General features: G+C 40.4%; 1 protein-coding gene across 2 annotated transcripts; it reads left to right on the forward strand.

The window, feature by feature from the left end:
* The first annotated feature begins 116 nt into the window (after positions 1-116).
* On the forward strand, positions 117-12,074 carry LOC139614913 (alpha-1,6-mannosylglycoprotein 6-beta-N-acetylglucosaminyltransferase A-like). Of its 2 annotated transcripts, XM_071472587.1 has the most exons (19): positions 117-323; positions 1,602-1,707; positions 1,995-2,085; positions 2,746-2,811; positions 3,042-3,257; positions 3,890-3,966; positions 4,198-4,287; positions 4,439-4,504; positions 4,958-5,134; positions 5,814-5,983; positions 6,282-6,410; positions 7,794-7,930; positions 8,075-8,208; positions 8,554-8,697; positions 9,851-9,997; positions 10,217-10,330; positions 10,522-10,596; positions 10,683-10,840; positions 11,206-12,074. In XM_071472587.1, the coding sequence occupies exons 2-19, from the start codon at positions 1,615-1,617 to the stop codon at positions 11,405-11,407; spliced, it is 2,286 nt and encodes a 761-aa protein (XP_071328688.1). In that variant the 5' UTR covers positions 117-323; positions 1,602-1,614; the 3' UTR covers positions 11,408-12,074. The 2 variants fall into 2 exon arrangements, with proteins under 2 accessions (XP_071328688.1, XP_071328691.1); XM_071472590.1 differs by lacking the exons at positions 117-323; positions 1,602-1,707 and having other exon boundaries at positions 1,996-2,085; positions 2,696-2,811.
* The last annotated feature ends 214 nt before the right edge of the window (positions 12,075-12,288 follow it).

Here is a 12,288-nt window from a genome sequence, read left to right on the forward strand (position 1 = left end):
CTGACGTCGTTATCGTGCACAGCAGGCAAAGATAGGACGAGCTGCGTTTCATGCCACTGCCTTGAATAAAGACTCTCCTCCAGCTTTAGCTTGAGCAGCTTCCGGCTCACGTCTGTGACTGTAATGCGGACCAACCGGTTCCTGCAGGTGACCCGGAGCGCGCTGCTGTGTTGAGGTTGTGTGGGAGAACAATTTGATGAACTGGTTGAATGAGGTGGAGGAAGCGGGACAGTGGTGTTCTTCCTGAGGGATCCCGGACACACCTGTGTGGGCTGGGGGCTTCACTCGGCCCGCGATTGGACGGACTGGCCGATGCTCTACAGGTGAGCGATTGATTATTGAGTTGTTACTATGGAGATTACACCGATGTGATGTTGAAAAATGACGTGTCACAACGGTAAGAGATGCAGGAAGAAAAATCACCCTGAAAAAAACAAAACAACGGAAACTCATTTATTATATCATTTTAGAAATAATGTGTGTGTGTGTGTGTGTGTGTGTGTGTGTTATGCTAATTGAAGAGTAGAGTCAGGGTCAGTAGGTCAGGGTCCTGCTATTCATTATCATCACACAACCATAGTTATATTTTTCTTGTATCTTAAGGGGAGACCGGGGTGGTTGTAGTACAGGTCAGTCATAAATCACCTGATTCACTCTACACATGTTCAACTTAGTCCCTGTATGTGAGGAAGTGACAGCCTGTGGCACACAACCAATTTTAGAAGGAAAAAAAAATGGGGGTAAGAAAGTATATTTATTTTTGTGATAGCACTGCCTGCTTTAAAGGTGAACTCTTCAAACTTAAATCATGTTTATTGTGTGTCTATGTAGATATCTTTCATGCAAGTTGTCAGTGCTAACGTTTTAGCTGTTAGCTGTAAGGTAACAAGTTCATAACAAGTGCAAGAGTGGGTTAGTTGTGACAGTACACCTACACAGACACACACACAGACACACACACACAGACACAAGAGTTCAGTTGCTGAAACTGGTGAACATTTTCATATTCTGTGTGGGTTTTATTATCATATTCAAATTTCTTATCACTATTATGTCTATAATGACAGTAGTAGTACTTGGCTCACACACACACACACACACACACATAACTAATTATGTTAAAAAGTCATTTGAGTGTTGAATAAATCATGTTCAATATTAACTTTTTGTCATAATCCGTATATCATAATGTTACATTTCAGTCCACCATATATTACAACTAACCCAGACTATGGTGTGAAATGTAACATTTCACACCTTGTGTGTGACACTAAATCATGCATTTTCTGTTTGTGGTGCAAAGATAACACCTACATCATTTAACAGCAGACATGTGTAACTAGTTTGTATTACAATGTGAATGCACTGGCTTCAATGAGCTCTAAGGTACAGACAGAAATGCCAGAAATGTTACAACCATCCCTGGTCTCCATGTGTCATAAGCTTAAATGGGATTTTAAACAAACAAAAAAAAATGCATCAACAACATCAGTCATCATCTATGGTGCTAAATTTGTCTTGCCTTGCTCACTTAAGTAAATGTTGCATTTAAAGTAAAATTACTTCCTTTTCTTTAAAATCACATTTCACCCAACATCTAGCTCCCTCTGAATCATGAAAAAAATGAAGTGCAGCCAGCAGAGGACCTTGTGTGTGCTGCTGGGCATCTGTTTCATCTGGTGTCTGAGTTTGCCATATTTCATCCTGGTCTGTATCTGCATTCATCCATTTACTTAATGGTGTCTCAAAGCCAACATACAGTGAATTAAAGCACGTACATGATCCTTAGTGGCTCTTCTTTATGCTTTGTACTGTACAGCCACTGAAGCTCACTGATATAATGGATAATGTTAAGAACCAGCTGGTTTAATACAGGCCAGCTTTATACCTTATGTCTTATATATGTGTTTACATTCAGAATGGAGAAAAATCATTGTTGTTAACAGCTGTTTTTTTGTGTAATGCTGCGTCTTGTCTGTCTAAACTGGTTTCAGAGCAACGCTGACCAGGAGGGCATAGATGTGACGGCTCACAACGGACTGAGGAAGCATGGTAAAGTGGGGAGAGAAAAAAGCAGGACTGAAGGTGAGAAAGAGCGCAGAGATAATGAGAGGAGTCAGATCAAAATTAAAGGAAAAAAAGGAGGCGTCATTAGAAATATATATATACTGTGTCAGAAAAAACGCATGTCGTGCACTGCAATTTGCCGTACTTGTCGATGCACTCAAAGCCGAAAGTGTGGGTATGGAAGTACAGTTTGCGGGTTGAGACACAGCAACAGATACGACGCTGGACTTCCTCCTTTCATAGCCATTAAACAGTGAAGCTACACATGTTCTTCATCCTGCACAGTTCTTGTTCCTTTATTTAAGTGAGTTACAGTTGTTCACCAGTGAAGCTCATTTGAATGGATGATTAAGGTTCTTCATAGTGCAGGGAAGCCGGCCGCATTGACAACAACATCTGACATCATCTGATTCATTGACAGTAAAGCCCAAAAACAGATGTACAATGGAGGTTAATAGTGGGGAAAAATGCTGTGAATTTAGCTCTGTCACGGTGGTATCATCACTCTGTTTTGTGTAAAATCCTTTCCCCAACCCTGTCAGAGCAGTCCTTTGTTTTTTTGTTTTTTTAAGGGATGTCTTGTCAATAGACTGAACAACCTCTGCTTCTTGTCTCTTAATTCTCCCAGACTTCCCTGCTCAGCTCTCTCTTCTCTCTCCTTTAACTCCTCTGTCTTAGATGTAATGAAGAGTATTGTCAAGTTTGTGGATGATCTCCTGAACATCATGGAATCCTCTGATGATCGTGAGCAAACTCTCTCTAGAAAAAAGTATTTTTGAGTCACAGTTAATATCATATAATGCATTTTCAGTAAAGTAGCACTATTCCTAATTATAATAGGAATTTTCCCAGGTAATAGTTATTAACTGACTAGCTCCCAACAGCTTTTTTTTTTAGATGCAAGCCTCTTGAAAGTATGGTGTGTTTAAAGCAGAGGAATAATTTGTCAACACTCCTAATTCTTTCTTTCTCAGTCTCTGTGCCACCTCCTCTGAGGGACTACAAAGCAGAATTACAGATACTCCAGATTAAAATGGAGGCAGAGGAAAAAAAAGGACAAATGAAGAATGCGATGATCGAGGAGCTGCGTTCTGATAAACTCCACCTGCAACAACAAGTGGCTCAACTGGAGGAACTCCTAAAGCTGCAGATGGAGAAGAGAGAGAAAACAGACCAACAAGCAAAATCTGGTAAAATTGCTCTTGATAAAATAGTCAGATAATTGTGTTCACATGGTGCCTGCTTTTAACAGTGGAAAAACTGGAACTGGAACATTTCTATCATCACATAAGTTTAGAGCGGCCAAGAGGCATGTGTGGATAAGAAAAAATTATAGTGCAGAAATCTTTGCGAAAAGTACTTTACTGACTAAAACCTCTCACTGTATTTAAGGGATGAAGACATGGATTGACATAGACATAGATGGCCCATAGGGCACAGGAGGTCATGGGCAAAAAGTAACTCCTCACATTTCTTGTTATAAAGTCAAAGAAACAGCTACAAAGGGAGAAAAAGAAGGGACGACTACAAAAAAAAAAATGCGGCCGGACGAGGGTAGACAGTTGTGTGAAACACCTTTTGAAAGCTGCTAGTTTTATTTAGAAATGTTTAGTGCAACGTAGGAGTACTCTTAGTGTTAAGTACTTTAAAAGTAGATTTCATTAATAAAACTTTTTTTTTTTTTTTTTTTTAAATCTCCTCCAGCTAAGTGGAGGAAATGACTAACTGAACAAAATGCATACAGGTATGTTCAGGTTCCTGTCTGCAGGGAAGTCATCTTCTTCCACTCATGCAAAAGCTTTGTTGTCTGTGTGATGCTTAGATGATCAAATCAAAGAGGATGAAAATTGCCCACTGCCACCCATGGAAGGATACCCAGACTGTAAGCACAAACTGAAGGTAATAGTTTTTCTTCACCATTGTAATGCCTACTGTTTCAATGATTACTGCCAGACAACTCTGAAACAGCTCAGCAGCAAGTTTCTCAACATATTGTGAATGCAATGCAAAGAGGTAAAAATGTGGGTCTTTCTCTGTCTCAATGCCTTGTTTCTCTCTCAACTATTGTGTTGCTCATCAGTTTCTACTTGTTTTTTTGTTGTGGCCCTTTGTGGTTTGCTGTGGGCCCAGTGGATGACGGAGATGTGGAAGACTGATCCCTGTTACAGCAGTTATGGGGTGAATGGGTCTCTGTGCTCCATCTTCATCTACCTCAGCGAGGTACCCAAGTGGTTTCAAGCTCACATATCACTTTCTCAGTAACGCTGCTCCGTGAAGACCTCAACACAAACAGTCAATTACTTAATATTGGAAACGCACAAAGATAAAAAAAAAAGTACCTGTTCTCTCTTCCTTACGTTGTTGTTTGAAGATAGAGTCCTGGTGCCCTGTGCTTCCAGGCCGAGCAGTCTCCTCGTCTCAAGCTGAAAACTCTGAGGTACTGACAAGGCCGAGTAATTGAAGACTGTGTGTTATTTGTCTGTATGTGTTGTGTGTATAGTGATGTGTAAAAGGGATGTTGTGTTACAACTGGAACTGCATCTAAATTGTTGTAGGTCTTACATTTTTTTCACTGCCCCTTGAGCATGTTTTCTACAGTAGTTGATAAAATAAATATGCCAAATGCCAGTATAGTAAATGGTCTTCTAGGTCCAAAAGATTTTTATTTCCTCAAACTGAATGCCAGTCAGGCTGGGATGTGGCATAAATTACATTGACACAAATGGGAGCAGAGACACTGGAAATGATTTGTGGTCCTGCTCAGCTCATTTGAAAAGTGCAAAGAATTTATTTAGCAGTGCTAACGGGGTGAGAGGTTACTGTGGTGTGCAAGGATTTGAAAGTGCAGAACAAACCAAGAGAACAATGATCTTCATGGTCTTCATTTTAGACACCTTCTGAGCAAGCAGTGATCCGGGACAGTTTAGAAGGCCTGTATCCATCTCTGCAAAACAGAGTCCAGTTCCGCTGGATTCACCAAAGAGTTCGGAGCATGGAAGAGATTTGGGTCGAGGCCGGACGCTCTCTCTCAGCCAAATACAACCTCACAGAGCGGAAAGCCAGAAAGGTAATGTATCCCTCCTCAGCGGTCTGTGGAATAACCTTGTTGCTACGCCTGTCAAATCTTCAATTTAACAAAAGTACACTTCTCATTTCTAGCTAACAACTGTTGATTTTATCAGCTGGAATAACAGCTGTTGCTAGCAGATTTAGCCAGCTAGCGTGTGAGTGCTAATGCTCATGCTAAAACTTTATTTGAAAACTGTTTTAATTGCCTTTATATGCACACGTGGCCACTTCAAACATGACATAACGCTAACCAATGAATTTGGGTAAAATAACAACATCTAAAGCAGGTTTGGCTGGAGTTGCCTGTGAGGAAAACAAAGCCACTAGCACCTTGGCCTCCATAGGTGAACTTTCCAGGTTTTCTTTTACTGGAATGTAATTAATGTGACTTAAACACCACATTGTTATATAGAAACGTCATAATAACGTGCCCCTGGCCTTTGTAAATAATGCTAGGTACAGCGGTACATCGTGGCGTAGCCAGTTAGCCAGACATGATAACATTTGTTCGGCAGATAAAAAGGCAGTTTAAACCATTTGTTACAGCTTTGCTCCTGTGATTTTGGTTCACAGTCGGCAATATAAAAAGGACACTACAACAACTATTATTATTATTATTATTATTATTATTATTATGATTATTGTTATTCCCTTATCCATGGGAACACTCCCCACAGATCCTGGTGCATCCCGGTGCCATGACGGATGAATCAGGTTTTAGAATAGCAGAGGCTGCCTTCAGTGGCGGCCCTCTTGGGGAACTGGTCCAGTGGAGTGACCTCATCTCCACACTTCACATCCTAGGTCACCATCTTCACCTCTCTGCCTCCATCCCGGATCTCAAGTAGTGAGTACTTATGCACACAAAAAGTGTTGTGTTGTTGCAGACTGCAGGTCTATCGGGGTGACTGGTGTCATTGTTAGAAGTAGTAAGTGACTGGAAATAGACAAACTTGACACTTAATACTGGTGATTTTTGCGTACCCTAAATTATAGAGACCCATGCCCTTTTTACAGATGAACAAATTTTAAACTATAATCATGCTAATTAATGTGTATACCAACATACACACATTCATTTTCAGTTGATTGTTTCTATTTCTGTGTATCCATTCTAGTGTTTGTCTGTCTTTCTGTCTCTCTAGTTTTCTAGGGCTTCATCCAGGTGGTTGTCCACCTCGTAATTCAAAAGTGGAAATAGACCTGATCTATACAGACATTGTTGGTCTTAAACAGTTTCAGAAAGTACTCCAGACGTCCTGGATCAAATACAAGTGAGTATTCCTGTGTTCCTGACATTATTTTATCATTATTTTTTATTATTATTATGAATAGATTTTGATGACTCAAAAAGCAATGACAAAAAAAGAATACATTTAACTGTTGTTATAGCAGTCCAACCAGGTCCCATTTGATTAAGATGACAACCTGAAAGTGATTTGCATAATCATTGTGTTTTCATTTGGGTATCTGTTAATTATGAAACACCATTGTTAAATTTGACATAACAAGAGAATGCAGAGATGTGTAATTTGCAGCCCAAATCCAACATGACTGGATGAAAATCTAGTATATGGCTGGACCACTTATGGTCAAACTGCGACGTCGTCTGACAAAATCACCAAACACATAATGGGATTATGTCATTCAATTTAAAAATACATGTAATTGTAAGTCGTTACAGTTATGGAGAAAAAAAATGACTGTTATTAAAAAAGAAAAAGGTTGGTGATTACAAAGGGGCTACTTCTGAATATATTCTTCTTGTTAAAAATCAATATAACATTCATTTTGTTGCCCTGCATCTTTTGGCTGAGCAGGAACAGCTTCTCTCGGCATATCTGCAGACATCGTGGCTCAGATAGATGATAGGTCTAAGAACGCTCACTAACTTCATTCAGCATTGTGTTGTCAGGAAATATTAACTAGGAAAGGTTGTTAGGTTGCGATGTTTCCACAGGGCACCAACAGACTAAATGAATGGTACTGAAAAGTAATCAAATGTAATAAGTTGCATTACTTTGATGAAGAAATTAAAACAGGTACATTACTTATTACATTTTTTGCAGGGTAAGTAGTGATCTGTAACCTGTTACATCTCAAAAGTTACCTTCCCATCACAGAGAAAAAACAGCATGCAGTTGCACCCAAAGGCAAACACTCATCTTTGATGTGTGAATGTCTTTTTTTTCTGTAACCTCTGAGAACATGCACAGTGAGGGGAACTAAAGGTTGCAGCACATTGATGCATATATTCACCTGAGCTTGTTTATTAACGCTTCACCTATAAATTTTGCTGCACTTTCTGATAGTTGCCATGGTGCTTCCATATTTTATACAGTGAAGCATGCAAATCATTCTACACTGTGACCATTAGTAAAATCTTGTGGAAAGCCATCACAGAAGTGTGAAGGCTGTTATAGCAGCAGAATAATGCCCATGGTTTTGGATTAAAATGTAAAAAAAAAATGATAATGTAATGTTCAGGTTTCCATAAACTTGGTTTGCATGTCCAGTGTGCACATACTTCTGGCCATTTAGTGTATCAGGCTTTTTTCTATTCTAGTTTAGCTTGATTTGACTCGGATACTTGGTTTTGTAATTGCTGTCAGTCAGTTTTTATGTGTGATGTGTTTGTGTTTGTGTCTGTCAATCAGATGTATCATTCGTGTGTTGGATAGTTTTGGCACTGAGCCAGACTTCAATCATGCAGTTTGGGTCCAAACGCACAACCTTACCTCAGGTCCATTCAGTGGCCTCAATCTGATCCCAGCGCAGTTCTACACCATGTTCCGTATGTCTCGCTCTCTTGCTCTGTCTTTTACAACAGCTCAGTTTGTGGGTATTTACTGTAAATTGCTTGATCTGAGATGTTCTATTATTACTGTTGCTATGATTATGTATCTCTCTGAGACGTCTTTTCTCTTCTTGTGAGCAGCACATACACCAGACAACACTTTCCTGGGCTTTGTGGTGCAGCACCATCTGAACTCTGAGGAAAGTGAGCAGATCAAGTCCACCAAGAGAAGAGAGCAGGCTCTCGTGTACGGCAAGCGCGCCAAGTTTTGGGAGGTAATGATAGACACACACTGTAGTGGCCTGAAGAGTCAGTTTGCTGTACTTCCTGAAAGCAGCTATGAAATATTTATTTCTTCAGGCACCAATATTGATTCAGGAAAATGCTGATGAAGCATACAGGCTCTAGTTAGCAGAGGCTATAGAGAAAAAAAAATAATCATGATGTTAAGTTGCCAAGTACAAAACCTACAGTTTAATCTGTGGATGTCGTCTGTAGGTGTTTATTAGTGGGTGTTTCATTCAGACTTCCTGCACTTGACAAGGGAGAGGTGTAATTTGTGTCTTGTCCATTGATTTTCCAGCAGTTCACGCTTTGCTTCCTCTGCTGTTGACCCGCAGGGTAAAGGGTCTTATCTGGACATCATTCACAATTACTTGGAGATTCATGGGACAGTTGACACCAGTTCTCAGATTCCAAGCTACGTGAAAAACCACGGCATCGTCAGAGGCACTGAGGTGCAGACCCTGCTGAGACAGAGCAAGGTAAGTGTGAAGTGAAAAGGATCAATTCACACAAATCTTCATGTTCTCTCTTCATGTTCTCTCTTTAATTTACCCTTGTGTTTTGTTGACTTTGGCTTCACTTATGTTTTGCAAAGCCCAATTCTGCATGTGTGAAAAAAAACAAACAAACTGCAAAACAAATCATGTTTTCTTTCTCATATTTATTTTCTTCAGACCTTATTAAAATCCAGTGTGCAGAAAATTGAAATGGTATTTTTTCTCTTTGCTGCAAACCAGGCTGGCACAATTGATGGAGGTGACAAAATATAGAAATGACCATAAAGTAGTGATGCTTTAACTATTGATGAGAGTCTTGCCCAGTAAGAAAGGATCTGCTGAAGCCTCAGATGGTTCAGAGTTGAGCAGTGCGTCTTGTCCTGAACTTTTCATTCAGACAGGGAATGTGTGCCTTTGTGTTCTGGCTGAAGGTGGAGGAGAGGCGGCTGCACAGTCTTTTAACATTCTTCTGGAGCCAAGTTGGCTTTTCTCAAAGACAACATTTACCAAGGATGGACACCACAACAAAACCAGAGAAGTGACAGCTGATGAGATAGCTCTCTCCCACACAAAATGAACACTTTAAAGAAAAGTGTTTTGTACAAGTAATTCATTTATGAAATAGTTTCATGCTGGTGTCTCAGAGATGGATCATGTTTCAAAATCATGTATACGATGCAGTTAAAGTATCAAGTTGATCAAACAGTGTTAAATAGAACCCACGGTCTCCAGCAACCCGATCAGATCATTGCTTTGGATGAAACAGTTCTTCACACAGACTCTGTATCTGCCTCAAACACTGTGAACAGGAAGGAGCCTCACATATAACGTCTTATGTGCATATTAAACAATTATAAAGTTATGGATGTGCATCATTTTATACACCGGAAATGCTTGAATCTTAACTTGAGTTTAAAGAAGTTCAAACCCATAAAATAATTTTTCATGGGTAAGTTTAAAAGCAGAGCTGAGTGTGAAGTCATAGGTTATCGTATTGATGTTGGCTGTCACCGTGTGGTGGCAGTAAAGAAGTGCATGACTTTATCATATACATAGACATATATATCAAATACATGTGTTTTTCAGATTTTTACAGGAGATTTTAAACTGTGTTTTTATCTGTGGTCTGTTGCAGGTTTTTGTTGGGTTGTCTTTCCCATACGAAGGCCCCGCCCCTCTGGAGGCCTTAGCCAATGGCTGTGCTTTCCTGAACCCCAGGTTACACCCTCCACAGAGCAGCTTGAATTCACAGTTCTTTAAAGGAAAGCCCAACATCAGAGAGGTCAGGGGTCATGTCCAAAACGGAGACACTTGCTATGACATAATATTTAAATATATTAAATCGTTTTACCTTTGTCAGTGAATCCAGTGACGAGCCAGTGGGTCACACAGAAAACATTGCACTGTATTCAGCAGAAAATGTGTGTGTGTATTTAAATACATGGATAAAGATAAATGGTTGCTATCTAGTTAGTTAAGTGTTGATCTGTTTGTGTTGTAGGTGACATCGCAGCATCCTTATGCTGAGGCCATAGGAGAGCCCTACGTATGGACGGTAGATATGTACAATAAAACAGATGTGGAGAGAGCTCTCACTGCTATACTCAATCAAAGTGTAAGTACCTTTTTAATATGGTGTTGGATCTACTTGTTCCCCAGAGAGCGCAGTGGAAATACAGAGGAGGCTCAGCTGCTTTGTATCTCACAGTATTTCATAATATCACACTCTACTTCTCTGCAACTTAAAGTTGCCTCTTCTACTCTACTTGTATTTCAATAATTGTACTTCTTGCTTATACATTTCAGATTGAGCCCTACCTGCCCTACGAGTTCAGCTGTGAAGGAATGCTCCAGAGGGTCAGCACCCTGATTGAAAAACAGGTTGGAGGAATCTGGATCCAATTTGCAATAAAGATTCTTCTCCTTTCTTCTTTTCTCTTCTCATCTAGTTCTCATTTTTGCTTTAGGACCTCTGCTCCAGCGCAAGGAGCTGGCCCCCACTGAGCACGCTCCAGGTTGTGCAGGCAGAGGCAGGCGCTTCCTGTAAACAGGCATGCCAGAGGATGGGGCTGATCTGTGAACCTGCCTTCTTCCCTCACCTCAACAGCACCAAGAATCTCGCCAAGTGAGCAAACACATGTTTCTGTGCACACACATGGATCCAGTCACACACTCCCTCATTAATGTTCATGTTTTTCTGTGTTTATGGTTTTGAAATGAGTTGTATAATGTGGGGAGGGAGCCGCTCACTGAGGGAATGTTAGCATGTCGACAGTAACAGGTAGTGCTGTGGAGTGGTGGATCTTGCCGAAGCTGTTACACAGCCTGTTCATCAGTACAGTCTTACAGGCTAAATTCTGAGCCCCTGTAGTTTGGAGGGCATTCATGTCTACTTCCATATCTGTATATCTGAATTCATCCATCACTATTTTTTTTAACTTCATGTCTTGATACACAGCTTCTGATGATTTCTTCCTCATCTTTTTCCAGCTACAGTGTAGACTGTCGAACATCAGAGGTTTCTGACAGTCACTTGGTGTTCCCAGCCTTCAACAGTACTAGTAAACACTGCCTGCTCCAGTCTGATCCCCTGCTCTTCAGCTGTGTGAGATCAAACCAGTCCCTGATTCGCATCTGCCCCTGTAGAGACTACATTAAGGACCAGATAGCCTTATGCAAGGCATGTGTCTAACTGTGGAACAGGCAACGAAAACATGGATTGTCAAGATCTGCACTAGTTTTAAAAAATTTTTGGACACTTATGGACTCGTAATTTGGACTTTAAGTGTATTTCCTGTTTTATTTTGAAATTACTTTCCTTGTGTGTTGCTCTGTTACTTCCTGTTCCTGTCCCATTTCCCTTCTTTGTGATTGGTTGCCCTGCCCTCATGTGTTCCACCTGTGTTTAATAACCCTTGTGTATTTAAGTCTCTGTCTTCTCCGTTGTGTTTGTCAGTTCGTCTCTTTTGCTTCCGTTGACTTCTTGAAGTTTCCCGTTTGTCGTGCTCCTGTGTTTTTAGATTTTCAGATTTTTGTTCCGACCTCCTGCATTGGTTTTTGTAACTTCCTTTTTGTTATTTAAACATCTTTTTTTTCAACCAACCCCTTTTGTTTGTCTGAGGTCCTTAATATCTTGGATCAAAGTATAGCAGCACCTCATGTCTGCATGGCCGTGTCCAGCAGGCTCAGTTGCTCACAGCAGGAAGTCGACAGGTCTGACTCTTGGCCTTTTCATCGTGGAGTTTGCACATTGTCACTCATAGACTTTGGGTGAGGATCTTGACATCCTTACTGTAAAAACATGCCATGTTTGCACTGACAAACTCACCTCTGACAAAGGGAGTAAAAGATTCAAGCTACATTTCTGTTCCAGTTTGTCATTTATTTAACGGTACATATAAGTTCTCTAGTATGTTTTAATTTGTGCACAGATTACAATTAACTCTGGTACTACTGGGGACTGCTGTGACCTATATGAGACTTTCTAACTGGGCTGGAACGCTGACTTTAAATGTCCACAGTGTGCTATGTTCAACTGTACTCGCAATATACAAAGGCTTCAGGCAGTCATTC

The sequence above is a fragment of the Trachinotus anak genome, unplaced genomic scaffold, assembly GCF_046630095.1.
Source record: "Trachinotus anak isolate AG129_WGS33_773 ecotype Australia unplaced genomic scaffold, CSIRO_AGI_Tana_v1 ptg000039l, whole genome shotgun sequence".
NCBI lineage: Eukaryota > Metazoa > Chordata > Actinopteri > Carangiformes > Carangidae > Trachinotus > Trachinotus anak.

Bases quoted from the DNA above. Each gene is read 5' to 3' on its own strand.
- LOC139614913 (XM_071472587.1), top strand. From the start codon at position 1,615: ATGAAAAAAATGAAGTGCAGCCAGCAGAGGACCTTGTGTGTGCTGCTG. The intron at 1,708-1,994 runs GTCTGTATCTGC...AACTGGTTTCAG, and splicing joins GTTTGCCATATTTCATCCTG to AGCAACGCTGACCAGGAGGG. The intron at 5,984-6,281 runs GTGAGTACTTAT...CTGTCTCTCTAG, and splicing joins TCCATCCCGGATCTCAAGTA to TTTTCTAGGGCTTCATCCAG.